General features: G+C 44.0%; 1 protein-coding gene across 1 annotated transcript in view; it reads right to left on the reverse strand.

The window, feature by feature from the left end:
* Positions 1-18,812, reverse strand: part of HSPA9 (heat shock protein family A (Hsp70) member 9) — a 299,396-nt gene that overhangs the window by 191,127 nt on the left and 89,457 nt on the right. Inside the window, exon 5 of the mRNA XM_077473881.1 lies at positions 5,306-5,468. Coding sequence (XP_077330007.1) covers positions 5,306-5,468 — 163 coding nt within the window. The remainder of the gene's footprint in view (positions 1-5,305; positions 5,469-18,812) is intronic.

Raw genomic sequence — 18,812 nt, forward strand, 5'->3', positions numbered from 1 at the left:
TGGAGGTCCGCTAATTGCATATCCCTGCACTATATTATGGAATAGTACTTCACCCAAATACGTAAGGGTAATATGCGAAAGTTGATTATATATGTGCATGGCTATGTATATCTCTTTTTTTCAACATACTTCAATGATATCTTTTGAATCGAAATCTCACTTGCTAAATACTCACCTCTGAGTAAGGAGATACATGTACTCCGAAATGCGTTGGATGCAAGAGTACTGTAGACTACTGTATGTACATTGGTGATTACACTGTAAACGCATCTCCTATGCTAGATGTTTTTATGCTACTATATAATCAATACATTTTTGTACTCCAAATACTCTCGTACGTGCTTTAAAAGTTCACCACTAGGGGTTTTTGTCTTTTAGTTAATGGTAATATAGTGCAATGCCTGCCTACATGCACATGAACTTAATTGGCATCCCAGTCATCATCCGTAGGGTTCAATATGGAGTTGGCCCACCCTTTGCAGCTATAACAGCTTCAACCCTTTTGGGAAGGCTGTCCACAAGGTTAGGAGTGTGTATGGGAATGTTTGACCATTGTTCCAGAAGTGCAATTGTGAAGTCAGGCACTGATGCTGGACTCACTGAGGCCTGGCTCGCAGGCTCCCCTTTAATTCATCCCAAAGGTGTTTTATCAGGTTGGAGATCAGGACTCTGCAGGCCAGTCAAGTTTCTCCAACCCAAATTGACGCATCCATGTCTTTGTTTTGTGCACAGTCATGTTGGAACAGAAAGGGGCCATCCCCAAATCGTTCCCACAAAGTTGAGAGCATGACATTGTCCAAATGTCTTTGTATGCTGATGCCTTAAGATTTCTCTTCACTGGAATGAAAGGGCCAAGCCCAATTCCTGAAAACCCACCCCAAACCACAATTCCCCCCTCCACCAAATGATTTGGACCAGTGCACAAAGCAAGGTCTATAAAGACATGGATGAGGTAGTTTGGGGTGGAGGAACTCGAATGGCCTGCACAGAGTCCTGACCTTAACATGAATGCAAGCAGAGATTGAGCCAGGTCTTTTTGTCTAGATCAGCGCCTGACCTCACAAATTCACTTCTGGAAGAATGGTAAAACCTTTCCATATACACTCCTACTCAATACTGAACCCTATAGATCAAGATACCATTAAAGTTCATGTGCTTATGAAAGCAGGTGTTACCAATACTTTTAGTAATAGTGGGTGTGTGTAAAATTATACACACACACACACATGCATACATACATACATACATACATACATACATACATACATACATACATACATACATACATACATACATACATATATATATATATATATATATTACACATACATACCATTATGACAGGCCCTCTTTAGAGAAATATGAGTTTAAACAGATAGGCGTTTTGGAGTATATAGCTGAAGGAAAACGTAGCGGGCGTTACAGAGCTTGCCTACCGGAAGCAGATCTGTTCCACTCTTAACCTTACATTGGTGGCAGGGAATATGTTAAAATTTCCTAAAGTTTACTTTTTTTTTTCTTTTTTAAATAAGCTTTTATTTGTGGTACTTCAGGGTAACAACCCAATGAGAAAAAGAGAGCAATATGTGTACACATTACATAGGGTCCAGTATACAACATACACCATAAGATGATCAGCAATTGCATAGATTACGACAAGTAGTGTGCAGGTACATATTGTACATAATACATCCCAGTTCATTGGGACTCTAGTAGCCCGTTATCTTTGGTTATAGCAAATGCATTCAATCAGGATTCAACGTTGCCAACACTACAAAAATATATATTAAACTAAAAGGTCCCCCCACCAATACCCATGGCCAAGGTCAATAGTCTCCAGGGTTCATCGTTGTTAATGTTGATTACAACCAGCGGTCCCAGATTTTGATATTTTGCAGTGCACCCCATGCTTGTAGAGGACGTTCTTGTAGGGTAGGGATTGGTTGACTGCAGCCACCCACTCGCAAAATAATCGGCATATTAACTCGCATCCACTTCCTGTCCATTAGCAGTCTGGCCACAGTGTCTCCTGCATTAAAGTATGGAGAGGTCCGTTCTGCTCACTATCCGGGAGGATGCCTAACAAAGTTTAGGGCATAGGGTTAGCAGAGAGCCCATTTTGTCGTGCAAAAACTTGACCAGCTGCTCCCAGTACGACCGGACAACTGGGCAAGTGCAGATCAAGTGATAGAAAGAGCCATTGTAATCCCCGCATCTGGGACACCTGGTTTCCCTTTGCGGATTATACTTAGCTACCCGGGCTGGGGTCAAATAAGCTTGGTGAAGTGTATATATAGGTGGGCGAGTCTATCAGACAGTCTGGGGGAACCGACCTGCCAGCTGCCAAAGCATCTGTCCATTCATCCTTCCCCAGCCCCCCCCCCCACCTCAGCCTCCCATCTCCTCCTCAGCCCCTCGGATATTTCCACAGCTGCGGGCAGAGTTAGGGTCCGATAGACAGAGGTCAATCATTTGGGGTCCTCCCCAGTCAGTACATCCACCCAGGTGCACCGACGGTAGATCAGGTATAGTGTTCCCAAATTGGGTCTGCAGGGCATAACGGAGCTGAAGGAAGCGAAAAAAAACCTTGTATTTGGCAGGTCAAAGGCCAGCTTAAGGGCTTGAAATGATTTGACTCCCGTATTGTCTATTACCGGATGGAGATATATTACCCGCCAGGTGATCAAGGGATCCACACATCTGGAATGTTAAGTAACTCAGGGTGGTTGTAGTTGTTCCATAGTGGCATGTATGTAGGGGGGGGGAGGGGGGTTCTCAATCTACATCATGCCGTCGCCCAGATCTTACAATGATGGTATACCTGTCCCTCTCTCCCCCCCAGTCCATGTAAATTTCGTGGGTTAACAAAAATGAGCTGAAAGGGGTGTGTAACTTGGGTAGGTGCCGCTAAGCATGCCAGGGCTACATATATGCTTGTCTTCCTTGTCTCTATTAAAAAAAACAGATAACTGCGATGCAAGGTAATATGCACGCAGGTGAGGAAATGCAGCTTCCCCCCCCCCCCCTCTCTACAGGTTTCTTTAGTACTCTCCAGGATACTTTATGTCTAGACGTGCCCCACACAAGAATTGAGGATGGAGTCCATGGTTTTGAATATTCGAAAGGGCAAGTAAGCTGGAGAGTGCCAGAAAATGTATAAAAGTTTTGGTAACTCATTTTAAGTAGATTTATGCGGCCCATCACTCCCAGGGGGAGGCACTCCCAATTTTCTGTTTTGCTTTTTATTAGTGCATACAGGGGTTCTATGTTTAACTTAACAGTCTCCTGGTGAGCGCGTGCTCTGAATCCCCAGATATTTAATATGGCTAATCCTACGTAACGGTAGGTGTGATCGCAAATTCGGGGGCCCCATGTTGAGGGGAAGAATCTGCCATTCGTCCCAATTTATCCGGAGGCTGGAAAATCTACCAAAGCGTTCAATGAGTCCCAGAGCTGCCGATAACAAGGGTCCCGCATCTTCTAGGTACAGTTGCATGTCATCGGCGTATAGGCCAATTTTTCGACTATGTGGCCTGTTCCAAGACTTCTTATGTCTGGATGTTGCCCAATTGCTATTGCTAGGGGCTCCACCGCCAGGGCGTATAAAAGTGGGGATAGCGGTCATCCCTGGACAAAAGGAAATGTGTCCGAAGTTCTGCCATTCACCAGGACTTTAGCTACAGGGGACTGATGGGAGTAATTTAATTCATGCAATGAAATTGGGCCCAAACCCGTTCCTGCACAAGCATTCCCACAGATAATCCCACGCTACGGAGTCAAATGCCTTAGCGGCATCAAGACTAATGACTACCCGAGATCCCACCGAGTCGTGTGTAGCCCGCAAATTCAAAAACAGACGCCTTAGATTAAAGGCTGTATTTTTGCTGGGCATAAAGCCTATCTGGTCTGAGTGGATTAAGGTGAGAATGACCTTAAGCGGATGGAGAGAATTTTGGCTAGAATTTTAATAACCAATTGAAGTAATGAGATGGGGCGGTAGGATTCTGGGAGGGAGGGAGGGATCTTTTCCAGGTTTAGGTATCAAAACCATCAGGGCTTCTCTCTGTGGGAGAGTAGAGGTAACACACATGTTGGAATAGTTCCCACATCTTGGGCACCACAACTCACCCGAACTGGGAATAAAATTCTAAAGGGAGGCCATCTGTACCCGGGACCTTGACTGGCCAGGCATGAGATGGCCTCCTCAAAATCCTCAGTAGTAATGGGGGGGCCTCAAGCTGGGCAGCCTGGGCCCAAGACGAGAAAAAGCACAGTCTGCAGCAGGTCCCCCAGTTCCTCTGGGGTGCAATTAGCTGTTGAGGAATAAAGGGTGGAGAAAAACTTGTGGAATCCCCCAGCCACTAGTGCAGCGACTAATCTGTTTACCCGTGGAATCCACCAGGGATACCACCACAGGGGGCCTGTGCTCTAAGTGCGCGAGGTATGCCAATAGCCTACCCGCCCGCTCCCAGTGTTTGAAAATCTTTTTTTTTTTGCAAACAAAGTTTTTAGCTTTGTCAAAGCGAAGGGTATTGCCTATCCGGGACTGTGACCTGACTGAGTGCATTGTCCGGGGAAGGGTCGGACCAAAAATGATGCTCTAGTGTATCCAGTTGTGCCTAAGCTTGTTTTAGGACACATCCAGATGATTGCTTATATCTAGAAATGCGATTCGAGAGCAGCATCTTGAAGTACTCCCACACCATCCCGAGCGAGGTCGATCCCCCATTAGCAGTGAAGAAAAAGGCCAGCTCAGACTGTATGTTGCCAGAATGGGCTAAGCCACCACGCCAGGGACGAGAGGGTGCCTGCAGATCAACCAAAGCCCAGTAGAGGGCATGATCAGAGAGGACTCTGGTTCCGTATCCCATGTCCAGCAGTTGCGGCAACAAGGATGGAGTTATAAAAATATAGTCTATCCGCGACATTGTGGAGTGGGAGGCGGAAAAACCATGAGTATCTAGGGAGGGTCGGGTGTGTGTCTCCAAGTGTCTATTAATGCAAATTCGCCCATCAGACGGCCAAACCTCGTAACCCCGAGACCGTGATTCAGAAGCCCCTGAATCCATCCTATCAATTTGGGGATTAATGAAAATGTTGAAATCACCCAGCCAGGCAGCTGGTTGTGTGGGATAATGCGCCATGAACTCAAGCCATTCCTGTATAACCATAAATTGAAATGGAGGGGGGACATAATATGCAAGTATTAACAGCTCATCCTCCAGTTTACTTACTGGATTTTCAAAGTCTACACATTGTCCTTCATAAACCAGCAGTAGCTATACTGTAGACTGATCATACTTACTTCTCTTTTGAACTGTTTTACAATATGCTGCAACAACGCTTGATCAAAATCTTCTCCACCAAGAAAGGTGTCACCATTAGTAGATTTCACTTCAAATACACCTTTCTGTATTTCTAAGATTGAAATATCAAAAGTACCACCTCCAAGATCATAGACCGCAATACTGTATTAAAAAGAAAAAAATATATAGTAAACATTGTATGGCAACACATGCACATTCTACATTACCCTTTAATTTCTTCAAAAATTGTATTTAAAATAAGTTAGTCCCTCCTCAGCATCATCAGCTGATTCAGGATTTCTGGTAGGAATGTGCTTAGCATGCACCTCCTGATTGCGCAAGGAGCCCTTAAAAGGAAAAAGATGCATCTGTATGCCCTGAAGACATCAGTCTGGGGATGGTGTGCAGTTTTAACCTTATTATCCTTGATTATGGCATCCATAACAACCCAGAGCAAACATTTGTCTGAGAAAGGGCACCACCATAGAACATCTTATGGTGACACACATGCAGGCTCAATCCCGAGCTGGGCTGTGTGCATCTCTGCGAAAGCTCAAAAAAAAAAAAAAAATATATAAGAGCCTGCCATGGATAATTGGATTTTTTTCCCCTCAGCTTACCTGTAAAAGCCTTTTCTTGGAGTACATCACAGGACGCAGAGCAACCATGATTACACATGGGTTATACGCTACCTATAGGTGAACACTAACAAATCAAACAGGAAGTCCTCCCCGAAATAACGCCTCTTACACATGAAGTAAAGCACTGAATATCCCAGAAAAAGGGGGGCCTCTGTCCCGTGATGTACTCCAAGAAAATGGGGGCTGGGAGCTCTGTGAACCCTCCGAGCTGTGGCCAGCCCGAAAAGTAGAGTCGCACAAATAGACTTTGCACTGCAATTGCAAAAACCCTAGAGGAGCCTGGAAAAAAAAAAAGGTACATTAAAGAAATGTGTCATAGAGGACTATGGACCCCGAAATCTACCTCCTGCAGAGAGGTCAACACTAAATGCACAGAGTATCTGAAACAGAAGGATGTCCAGCATCTTAAGATCTAATGGGAACAGAGGTGCACCAGACTGAGTGCAGTAAAAGTCATATTTAATAAAAACAAGTAGTAGCTCACAGGTTAAATCAGATGAGTTGATTGGTATGTAAAACGTAGCCCTAAATATAATCGGAACGATAGTCTGGCTAAAGGAATGCCAAGACCCCCCATACATGCAAAAGTGCAAAAGACTAATATTAATCATAGACTAGAGTGGTATCAAATTTGAAAGATACAAAAAATTTGACCAGTGCAATAATGTCATCACACATACTGTATATAAACAGAATAAACTTATAGTGAACTTGCACAAAAAACAAGTTATTGCAGCATAAACAAAACAAATTGTGTGAAAGTCTTTAAGTGGAAGAGTCCATCATGCAGTGATCCCACTTAATCAAAAGTTTGGGTGTTCAAGACACCGAACAGTATGTATTAACTCGCAATTACTAGTGTAACACCACCTATAAACATATGAGCTTACCAGATAGAACGTAGGTACTTTTGGGTCTGAGCTATGAGTCAATAGAGCTTTAAAGTGTCAGCTGACAGCATAGTATGCCATCTCTGGAACCGTGTCCCAATACTTTTGGAAAAGATCCATCTCTACACGAGTATATTCAAGTCTCAACCAGTAAATTGAAAAGGATAGAGAAGACCATATAGCGTAATTCCACATGAAAACTAAAATTTATTAAAAGTGACACACTTAAAATAAGTGTTTCAAGTGCTTGTAAAATAATAAATAAATTGGTGGCAGTGGAGTCCTACTGACACGTTTCATCTCAATAGACTTCGTCTGGGGTGTCCCTCCACTGCAGCCTTACATTTATAGAAATATTAAACCCCTCTAATGAGAATCCAGCTCGTAGTGTCACCGTTTGAGACACCTACTTCCGGGTTACGCCAAAATGGCCGCTCAGCATGCGTTCCACGCCTCTACGTGGGAAGAACGGTTGGACTGTGTAGGAAGCCTCGATATGACAACAAGGCTTGCGTTCCAATGGCCTATCAATAGAGAGAGGCCTATGTGCTGAACTTCAATAAACCAAAAAACACACAGCATCTATAAAACGATCTCTGCGTGATCTATAAATTCTAACCAATGAACTCCATCCAACTAAATGGACTTTAAACTTTGACAAATATATTAAAAAACTCTATGGAAAGAACGAACAAATGTAAATAATAAAAAAAAAAATTTGAAATAGAAAGATAGAAAAATGAATACAAAATATGAAACGTGAAAATAAAAATAGAAATATGAAAAAAATACATGTAACCCCTTCTTTAACCACTTCCCGACCAGCGCACAACGATGTACGTCGACAGAATGGCACGGGCAGGCATATTGGCGTACAGGTACCTCCAATATTCAATGCCGCCCTGCCATCGGGAGCGTGCCGGCGCGCTCCCGCGCTGGTCGGGACCCCCGCGAGTCCGGTCGCGGGACCCGATCGCCGCGGGCATCCCCGCGATCGTCTCACGGAGCGGCCGAATGGAGGAAATGCTGTGTAAACAGCATTTTTCCATTCTGCCTAGCAACTAGTGACGCTGATCTCTGCTCCATGTGATTGGAGCAGAGATCAGTGTTCACTAAATGAAAGCCCAACCCCCCCCCCACAGTGAGTAACACACCCCTAGGAACACTTAACCCCTACACTGCCACCCACTGGTTAACCCCTTCACTGCCAGTGTCATTTACACAGGAATCACTGCATTTATATAGCAGTGATTACTGTATAAATGACAATGGTCCCAAAAATGTGTCAAAAATGTCCGATGGGTCCCCCACAATGTCGCAGTCACAATAAAAATCGCTGATCGCCGCCATTACTAGTAAAAAAATAAATAAAAAATTACTAAAAATGCTATAAAACTATCCCTATTTTGTAAACGCTATAACTTTTGCGCAAACCAATCGCTTATTGCGATTTTTTACCAAAAATATGTAGAAGAATACGTATCGGCCTAAACTGAGGGAAAAAAAAGTTTTTTTATATATTTTTGGGGGATATTTATTATAACAAAAAGTAAAAAAGAATGCGTTTTTTTCAAAATTGTCGCTCTATTTTTGTTTATAGCGCAAAAAATAAAAAACCGCAGGGGTGATCAAATACCACCAAAAGAAAGCTCCATTTGTGGGAAAAAAAAAGGACGTCAATTTTGTTTGGGAGCCACGTCGCACGACCGCGCAATTGTCAGTTAAAGGGACGTAGTGCCGAATCGCAAAAAGTGGTCTTGTCTTTGACCAGCAAAATGGTCCGGTCTGCAAGTGGTTAAAGACCACAGCTACTATAAATATTAATGGGCCCCCGACTAATATAGGCGGAGAATGGGCTAACTTAGCAGTTTAATGGCAATAAGCCACCAATTGTGGTTAAAAACTGCAAGGCTACGTGTCAAAAAAATGTTTGGGCATAAGTCCAAGATAAATTCTTTTAACCACTTGCTTACTGGGCACTTAAACACCCTTCCTGCCCAGACCAATTTTCAGCTTTCGGTGCTCTAACACTTTGAATGACAATTAGTCATGCAACACTGTACCCAAATTAATTTTTTGTCCTTTTTTCCCACAAATAGAGCTTTCTTTTGGTAGTATTTGATCACCTCTGAGGGTTTTATTTTTTGCGCTATAAATGAAAAAAGATCGAAAATTTTGAAAAAAAAAAAAAAACGCATATTTCTTTGTTTGTGACAGAATTATGCAAATTATTAATTTTTCTTCATAAATTTTGGCCACAATTTATACTGCTACATATCTTTGGTAAAAATAACCCAAATTTGTGGATATTATTTGGTCTTTGTGAAAGTTAGAGAGTCTACAAGCTGTGGTGCGAATCGCACAAAATTGATCACATCTGATGTGCTGGTGGACTATCTCGCTTCTTGTGACCCGAACAAGTCAGGAAAGTACAAATACCCCCCCAAATGACCCCTTTTTGGAAAGTAGACATTCCAAGGTATTTAGTAAGAGGCAGTGAGCTTTTTGATGTTATTTTTTTCCCACAATTCTTTGCAAAATTAAGATTTTTTATTTATTTTTTTTCTCCACAAAATTGTCATTGTAATAGGTTATTTCTCTCACGTGGCATGTGTATACCACAAATTACACCCCCCAAAAAATTCTGCTACTCCTGAGTATTACAATACCACATATGTGGGACTTTTTCACAGCCTGGCCACATAGAGAGGCCCAACATGCAGGTAGCGCCATCATGTGTTCTAGGAACATAAATTACACATCTAACTTGTTGACTATTTATTACACTTTTGAAGCACCAGGACAATGACACGTGACACTGATGACAGATGGCACTGATACGTGGCACTGATGACAGATGGCACTGATGACACGTGGCACAAATATGTGGTACTAAAGACACGTGGCACTAATACATGGCACTAATTAGTGCCGTCGATGACACATGACACTGACAGGTGGCACTAATACGTGTCACTGATGACAGATGGCACTATGTGGCACTGATGACAGATGGCACTATGTGGCACTGATGACAGATGGCACTATGTGGCACTGGGGACAAATGGCACTGACAACAGGTGGCACTGGGGGCAGGTGGCACTTTTTTTTAACTTTTTTTTTCTCAAGGCAGAACGGCTGCCGCTGCAGGCGTTCATCTCTCCCCTCTCACACTGTCTGTGTGAGGAGGGAGAGCGGCGCTGAGAGATAATCTCATATGTTTACATATGAGATCATCTCCCATTGGACACGCCGATCACGCTGTAAACGGCCGCTGTGATTGGCCGTTTACAGCGATCTGTATTTGCCTGTCCTCGGGGGACACGGCGAACACAGAACTTCCGCGATGCGCGGCGGCGCGCATTGCGGAAGTAAACATTAGGACGTCCAGGGACGGCCTCCCGGACGAACGCGCCTGCTCTACGGCCGTCATTCGGCTATAGGGCGGGCGCGAGGTAGTTAAAGGGGCTACATGTCAAATATTTTAGGACAAAAGTCAGGAGGTAAATTCTCTTAAAAAGGCCCCAACCATAAATCTCCATGTCAAAAAAAAAAAAAAAAATCTCGTTTATAAAAAATCTTTTGGAGTGAGAGATTCTCTCAAAGGGGCCCAACCATAATACACCTACCACAATGGTCACATACACAGAATTGGAAGTCAAATGCACATATCGTTAAATACAAATAAGAGGACTAAAATAAGAAATATAAAATTTACCAAATATGTAAAAACCCACCAATATATGGTATATAATATCTGATAGCTTATGAAAAGGAAAAATCCTTAGTGATTAGTTGATGTAAAAACAATGCCAATTAAAGCTCCTAGGACTCAGTGTTTATGTCCCACTCCACATTCATTCCAAAAGGGGAGTGGGACCGGAGCTCAGATCCAGAATGTCTAAACGAGACACCTCTGGTCATAGCACCCCCACGCCACGGAGGGACATACTTATCTATAGCAAGAAACTGTGATCCCGATGGATTGCGGTTATGAAACTCTTTGTAATGTCTGGGGACAGTGTGCTTAGAATCCCTACTTTTAATGAGGGCAATGGGTTCGCCCACTCTCACCGAAAACGTCCTGATTGTACAGCCAACGTATTGTTTGCCAGAAGGGCAGTTAATCAGGTATACGACATATTTAGTGCTGCAAGTACAAAATTGTTTAATCTTGTACTTCTTGGTTACTGTTCATGTAAAATTCTAGGGTCTTGACTCTCCCCAAAGTGTTGTGCTGGCACACAACACATTTCTCGCATGGAAAATGGCCTCCAAATACAGTCAGTACCCCAGAAAGTAGGAAAGTGTATAGAAATGGATGGGGGGGGGGGGGGGGTGCCCAAACATTTTTTTGACAAGTAGCCTTGCACATTTTAACCACAAATCGGTGGCTTATTGCCATTAAACTGCTAAGTTAGCCCATTGTCAGCCTATATTAGAGTCGGGCCCATTAACAGTTATAGTAGCCGCGGTCTTTAAAGGGGTTACATGTGTTTACCATTTTTTTTCATATTTTTATTTTCAGATTTCATATTTTCCTTTTTCTAATTTTTATTTTCTCATTTATTTATATTTGTTCATTCTTTCCATAGAGATTTTTCACAAAGTTTACAAAGTCCATTTAGTTGGACGGAGTTAATTGGTTAGAATTTATAGATCATGCAGAGATCTTTTATAGATAGTTTTTTTGTTTAGTGAAGTTCAGCATATAGGCTTCTATATGGCTAGGCCGTCGGAATGCAAGCCTTGTCTTCATATCGAGGCTCGGTACGGTCCGACAGTTCTTCCCATAGAAGCCGAGCGCCTTGTGGCACACATACTACAATGTGACGTAGAGGCAGGGAACGCATGCCGAGCGTCCGTTTTGGCTTAACCCAGAAGTAGGTGCTGTGACACGATATTGAGGCGTGGAACGCACGCCGGTCGGCCATTTTGGTGCAACCCGGAAGTAGGTGTCACAATCAAACAGTGACACGACGGGCTGAATTCTCATTAGAGGGGTCTAATATTTCTATAAATGAGTAAGACTGCAGTGGAGGGACACCCCAGATGAAGTCTATTGAGACGAAATGCGTTGGAAGGACTCCACTGCCATCCATATTTTTTATTTTTTTACAAGCGCTTGAAACACTTACATTTTAAGTGTGTCACTTTAATAAATTTCCCTTTTCATGTGGAATTACGCTATATGGTCTTCTCTATCCTTTTCCATTTACCGGTTGAAACTTGAATATACTGGAGACGGATCTTTTCCAAAAGTCTTGGGACGCAGTTCCAGAGATCGCATCCTATGCCGTCAGCTGACACTTTAAAGCTCTATTGACTCATAGAACGTAGGTTCTTTTGGGTCCGAGCTATCTGGTAAGCTCATATCTTTACAGGTGGTGGTGTTAAACTAGTGATTGCGAGTCAATATATACCAGTGATGGCGAACCTTGGCACCCCAGATGTTTTGGAACTACATTTCCCATGATGCTCTTGCACTCTGCAGTGTAGTTGAGCATCATGGGAAATATAGTTCCAAAACATCTGGGGTGCCAAGGTTCGCCATCGCTGATATATACTGTTTGGTGTCTTGAAGAATGCCCAAACTTTTGATTAATCACGTGGGATCTCTGCATGATGGACTCTTCCACTTAAAGACTTTCGCACAATTTGTTTTGTTTATTTATGCTGCAAAAACTTGTTTGGTTGGCAGTTGGTCTTCCACTCTTTGTTCGTCCGCTTTACTTGTTTCCGATTCGCTATCATTTGTTGACTCTTCTCTAGACTGGTCGGGTGTCTCCCCAAATTTTTTCTTCGTACCTTTTTCTGTCTGTTTTGGGGTGGTGTTGTCTAGCTCCTTGATTTTTTTGGGACTTGCACCTTGGGTCATATACTGCTTTATTGTACTGTCAGTTTTATCCTTCTGGGTTTTTGGGGGACCCCCCTTTGTTACTTTTCTCATGGTTTTACTCGTGATGGCTTCCTTTGTCCTTATTAAGAAGCGAGACAAAAAAGGAAAACTGGGGAAACTAATAAGTAGAGTCTGTCCCTTTTTTCAGTCCTATATGCCCATTTACAGTATCCTCTGTGTCTGACTCTGGGGGTCCTCCGAGTCTTGATTCTGTAAGACTCCCCCCCCCCCCCCCCCTCAATAACTGACCTCAGTATTCCTCCGATGCTCGCCTCTTTAGTGTCCACGCTTCTGGGCATCAATATTGGGGGGGATTTTTATTTTAGATCCAGGCAAGTCCCGTTCATTTGATCATAAACTATAAACTTTGATCCTTTTCTTGTTGGGCCCTCCGCTGGGGAGTAATTCTCACAAGGATCAAGGTTGCCTTAATCCCTCCCGACCCTGCAGAGCTTAGAAAGGTACCCAGTCCTAGTGCCTCCCAGCGCCCTGTGTAGCTTGTAAATCTCAGATATACAGACCAGCGATTATGCGATTCAGTCACCGAATATTCCTCCCAGAGACCAGCCGTCAGTCAACTGCCCTCAATGGGTGCATTTCCCAATAGTTTCAACCCTGATTGGAGTAGGGTACCCACACTTCACTTTACTCCTCTCTGCACTGTACCCCAAGAGCTAGAAGTCCTATGGTGTACTGTATTACCATTCCTCTTCCTGAACTGAGGCTAATTGAAAACGTACTTCTGTTTCGGGCGGCTGATGGAAAAAAAATTAAAAAAAAAAAAGGGACCCCGCCACAGCATATACCAGCCCAATATCGGTGATAGATTCACAGGTATACCAGGTTATCTCATCACTCTTCATTTAAAGTTATTTATATTGACAGCCGGTGACTTATTTGCAAAAGTGGAGGAAAAAAATAAAAAATAAATTGTCCACAACTCTTCTCCTTTAAGGGTGGAGGTACTCACAACTTAGCATGTTTCACACTTGAAAATACATATAAACAGAAGTTCTTACCAATCTTAGGGTTTACCATTCCACGTATTACCCAAGGCTTCTCATAGCAGATACCATTCTTGACAGGATACACAATAGCCGTTTCTGGCATTCAAAGCGATCCTGACTTTCACTTCAGACCGCCTAGTCCATCAGAAACGTTATGTGCCCCCCTAGGAACTGCACGAGCTAGTAATCTATCCAAGCAAAGGCAGAGACAGGCAGGGAGACGGCGAGCAGAGGGGAGGGAGGACACGGCCAACTCCTGTTCACCTTACCGCGGGTCACCGCTCCGTTGGAATCTTCTTTTGGGTCTGCGGTCACCCCCGTACACACAGGGAACTCAGAGTCCGGGGCTGGCTCGGGAGTCGTTAGCAGCTGATCCGGAGCCTCTCTGGTGTTGCCAGCCTCCCGCAGCCACGCTCTTGCTCTGGCAGACATATGCTGGCTCCTCCCACCTAGCTAGAGGTCACGTCTGCCCGTCATGCCACCTCACAGAAACAGGAAATGTGAATATTCACAGTGGCAAGGAATGGTAACGCATATCGAAGCTACAGCTTCTTCGGACCATGATTGACTGGCAAACCTGGCAGTCTTAAATACAGAGGAAAGAAACAGATCTGATGGGCTGGCCAGCCCGTCAGATTAGAGGCAGACGGTTGGAGACCGAAGGGAATGTAAATACAAGAAAAAAAGAAAAAAAAACACATCACTTGCTGATTAATAGTGGATAATTTTATGACGTTTGAAGAAATCGATCAAGCAATTCATTGATTAAATACATAAATATAAATGGATAAATACACCTCAGATTTAAAATGAATACATTTTTATGAATAAATTAGCTGAAAAAAGATTAAATTAGCAATTGATAATCGATTATAAATTATGAGTTAATACAATTGTGAAAATTGAGTCTGATGAAGCAGCTGTAGCTTCGAAATGCATTTCCATTCCTTGCCACTATAAATAATCTAATTTCCTTTGAAGTCATGACCAGCTGCTTTTTGCTTCCTGCCTCCTGGTTCCCTGCAAGATCACCAGGGCCCCAGGCTACAAAGGGAAGACATTTATGAGGCTCCAGGACTGGCAACTTTCACCACATATTGAACTCATCCAATTTAACCTATGAGTTACTAGTTTTTATTAAATATACGATTTATACTGCACTCAGAGTGAAGCAATGGGCTGTGTAGAAATGGGAACAGAGGGGCGCCAGACTAATGGAGCTGCTTCCAAGTGGTAATCATACAAGATCTCAGATTTATGGAAATTATGTTTTAAACAAATGTTTTAATATGTGTGCTTATACACACACTTATGTATACCTATATTCCAGTTGCTATGTAATTTTATGTTATCACCATATCTAGCGCCGCTGTTCACCCATTTCTTTTTTTTTTTTTTTTTTTTACCGTTAGTCACATTTTAATAAATTGATACTAATATCAACAAAAGTCCAAAAGAGCATGTGAAATAAAGAAAGTTTAATACAAAAAGCCAAGTGGTATAAATAGTAAGTCAAGTACAGGTTAATCCTACGCTCAAACACACCACAAGTCTACACAGCCAGACCAGACTGTTTCTCCAGGCACACGCAATAATAATGCAGCAAGTGAAAGCTTTTCGTTTCAGTCATGTCCATTGCTTTTGTATATTTGATAAAATGACTCAGAACAGGCAATTTAATGTTCTTTCAAGTGTGAAACACAAATTTCAAAAAACAGCAGAAACAAAAGTCAAGTCTTCAAATACAAGGTCAAATACTCAAGGTCTATAAAAAGGGATAGTAGCACACCCTCAAGTGGGCAAAAGCTTGTGAATCTAAACATTATTGGAGGTCAATTAACAGAATTCATGAAGCCTATTAAGCGAGGTTGTGCTAAAAGTAATACAATATGTAAAGAGGAATAGGGACAGCAAGCTGGCTTAAATGTTCAACTCCTGGTCTATTTTTTTTTCCCAACAAAATTGATTTAAAGGCTAAATCCACTTTAGATTATGTTTCATGTTACATCTATATTAAGGGTTTAACATGATGCTTGGTCACATAAAATATCCCCAAATATCAAACTGCTTCCTACTTGCATATATTGTGGGGTAATTTTGCCTTGCATTTAGCAGGGCCACACACAGCTGTTTCATCAAGGTCGGGGATTGCTCAATGGAAAAATTTCTAAAAGTTCCAAATGCCATCACTGTAGAGAGACTATTGCAGAGCTCCCCAGGGAGCCCGCTTTAAGCCATAGTTTAGCCACACTTCCTCCAGCCCCATAAACAGATCCATACGCCTGTTGCATTGCACCTGTGATGTGCCCATCATAAATGCAATGCTCTGCAGTTTTCAACGCAAAAAAGTACTACATGCAAATGAGATCAATGGACTGTGCCTTTAAGCTCTATGGTTACTCCAGTACTCGTCACCCATACACGCTGGTTACCATTCCATATAAAAACACAGCCAAAGGCCAAACGCTGCGCTAGAGAAAGGATATGAATGTCTAAAAAAATTAAAATAAATCAAATAGGTACAGCAGCCAGCACTTCGAGTTTTAGAATACAAGAAAACCCCTAAATCAGTGACAAATAAAAAATAAGTGCAGTGCTAAGTGATAAAACAATAGTGAAAAGAAAAATTTACATAAATATATCAAGATATATGCTGGATTAATAGCACAAACTTTGCTTAACCACTTGGGATCCGCGCTATTGCCGAATGACGGCATTAGCGCGGACCTAGATTGCCGGGACTACGTCTATTGACGTCGTCCCGGTTACGAGCGGCCTGCGCGCCCCCTGAGGGGGGCGCTCTGTGATCGGCGAGTCCGTGAGACTCGCCTGATCACCGATCCGTGTAAGGGGTCGATCACCGATCCGTGTAAGGGGTCGATCCCGACCCCTTATCATGTGATCAGCTGTCAGCCAATGACAGCTGATCATGTGATAAAACGGAGCCGGTAATCGGCTAGTATTCCTCCTCGCGCTGACAGCGCGAGGAGAAAAAAAAAAAGCCGATCGCCGGCGGCCGTGTTCGGGACATCAGTCCCGATCACGGCCATCAATTCAAGCGGACACCTGCCCCCTGCCAGTGCCCACCTGCCACCCGCAGTGCCATCCTGAAATAAAGTAAGTGCCCCCCTGTCAGTGCCACCCAGCAGTGCCCATAGTGCCCACAGTGCCACCCAGCAGTGCCCACAGTGCCACCCAGCAGTGCCCACAGTGCCACCCACAGTGCCACCCAGCAGTGCCACCCACAGTGCCACCCAAAATCTGCCTCAAAGGTGCTGCACCCCAGTGCCGCCCATCAGTGCCGCCCATCAGTGCCCAGCAGTGCCGCCCAGCAGTGCCACCTATCAGAGCCACCTATCAGTGCCCATCAGTCCCATCTATCTGTGGTACCTATCAGTGCCCATCCGTGCCACCCATCCGTGCCACTTATCCGTGCCACCCATCCGTGCCATCTTATCTGTGCCCATCTTTGCCCATCAGTGCCGCCTTATCTGTGCCCATCGGTGCCGCCTTATCTGTGCCTATTAGTGCCGCCTTAACTATGCCTATCAGTGCCCACCAGTGCAGCCCATCAGTGCCCACCAATGCAGCCCATCAGTGCCCACCAATGCAGCCCATCAGTGCCCACCAATGCAGCCCATCAGTGCCCACCAATGCAGCCCATCAGTGCCCACCAATGCAGCCCATCAGTGCCCACCAATGCAGCCCATCAGTGCCCACCAATGCAGCCTATCAGTGCCGCCTAATCAGCGCACTTCAATGAAGGAGAAAAATGACCCGTTTGCAAAATTTTATAACAAACTATTAAAACATGATTTTTTTTTTTTTTTTTTGCATCTTTTTTTGTTTGTTTAGCAAAAAATAAAACTCCGAGCTGTAACTAAATACCACCAAAAGAAAGCTCTATTTGTGGGAAAAAAATGATAAAAATTTCATTTGGGTACAGTGTTGTATGACCGCGCAATTGTCACTCAAAGTGCATCAGCGCTGAAAGCTGAAAATTGGTCTGGGACTGAGGGGGGTTTAAGTGCCCAGTAAGCAAGTGGTTAATCATCGGCATTGGCTGTCTCAGCCAATCCCCAGACTACGTCCGCTTGTGACGAAACGCTGCGTAGGGAGGTGCTTTGACATCACGTTTGCCTTGTTGGAGGCGTAGCTGTGCGGAGGACAGCGAACAGGGAGAGTGTTATGGGACACAGATTTTATATCGCGTTATATTGTAACTTTCTTGCAAGTGCAATCTATTAATTCTTTATTTAACTGCTTCCCGACCGCCGGCCGTCAACTGACGGCCAGGCGGCGTACCTATTGTGGCGGGAGGGCGTCAGATGACGTCCTCCCATTTAAACAGGGAAGGTGCGCAATCGTGCGTGCACATCCCTGTTCCTTCGGTGGCGGCATGTCATGGAGACACCGCTCGCCACCGAGGGGGGTGAACAGACATTCACAATGAAGTCACGGCCGATAACAGATGGTCACAACCCCACTGTGCATGCGCGCGATCGCGCTGCGCGTGTGCATCAGTGGCCGCGTGTTCCCCGGGAACCAACGCTGGTAAACAGCCATTGGCCAGCTGTTTACCCACGTGATCGGCTGTGAGCCTTTCACAGCCGATCACTAAAATGTAAACAAACCACGGTAACGATCGGTGTGTGAGGAGATTGCGGTAACATCTAGTTACCGCTTACAGTGTACACCAATCACACAGATTGCCACCCCCCCCAATAAAGAGGACCTGTCACCACCCCTCATAGTACCTGTCACTCACTGTCCTTCAGAGCACCTGTCACGGCACATCAGAGTACCCGAGTACCTATCACCGCCCTTCAGAGTACCCAAATACCTGTCACCAGCCCATCAGAGTACCTATTTGCAGCCAGAGCCTCAGAATATACGTTGGGGTGTTGCTTTCCAAAATGGGGTCATTTTGTGGGTAATTTCACTGTCCTGGTGCTCCAGGACCTTCAAAAAGTGTGATGTGTAGAGAATGAAATGAGATGTGTCATTTATGCTCCTAGAACGCCTGAACGTACTACTTCAATGTTCGGCCTCTATGTGACCAGGCTGTG

Source organism: Lithobates pipiens, unplaced genomic scaffold (genome assembly GCF_037356315.1).
Source record: "Lithobates pipiens isolate NorthernLeopardFrog02 unplaced genomic scaffold, aLitPip1_a1.2 Scaffold_8, whole genome shotgun sequence".
NCBI lineage: Eukaryota > Metazoa > Chordata > Amphibia > Anura > Ranidae > Lithobates > Lithobates pipiens.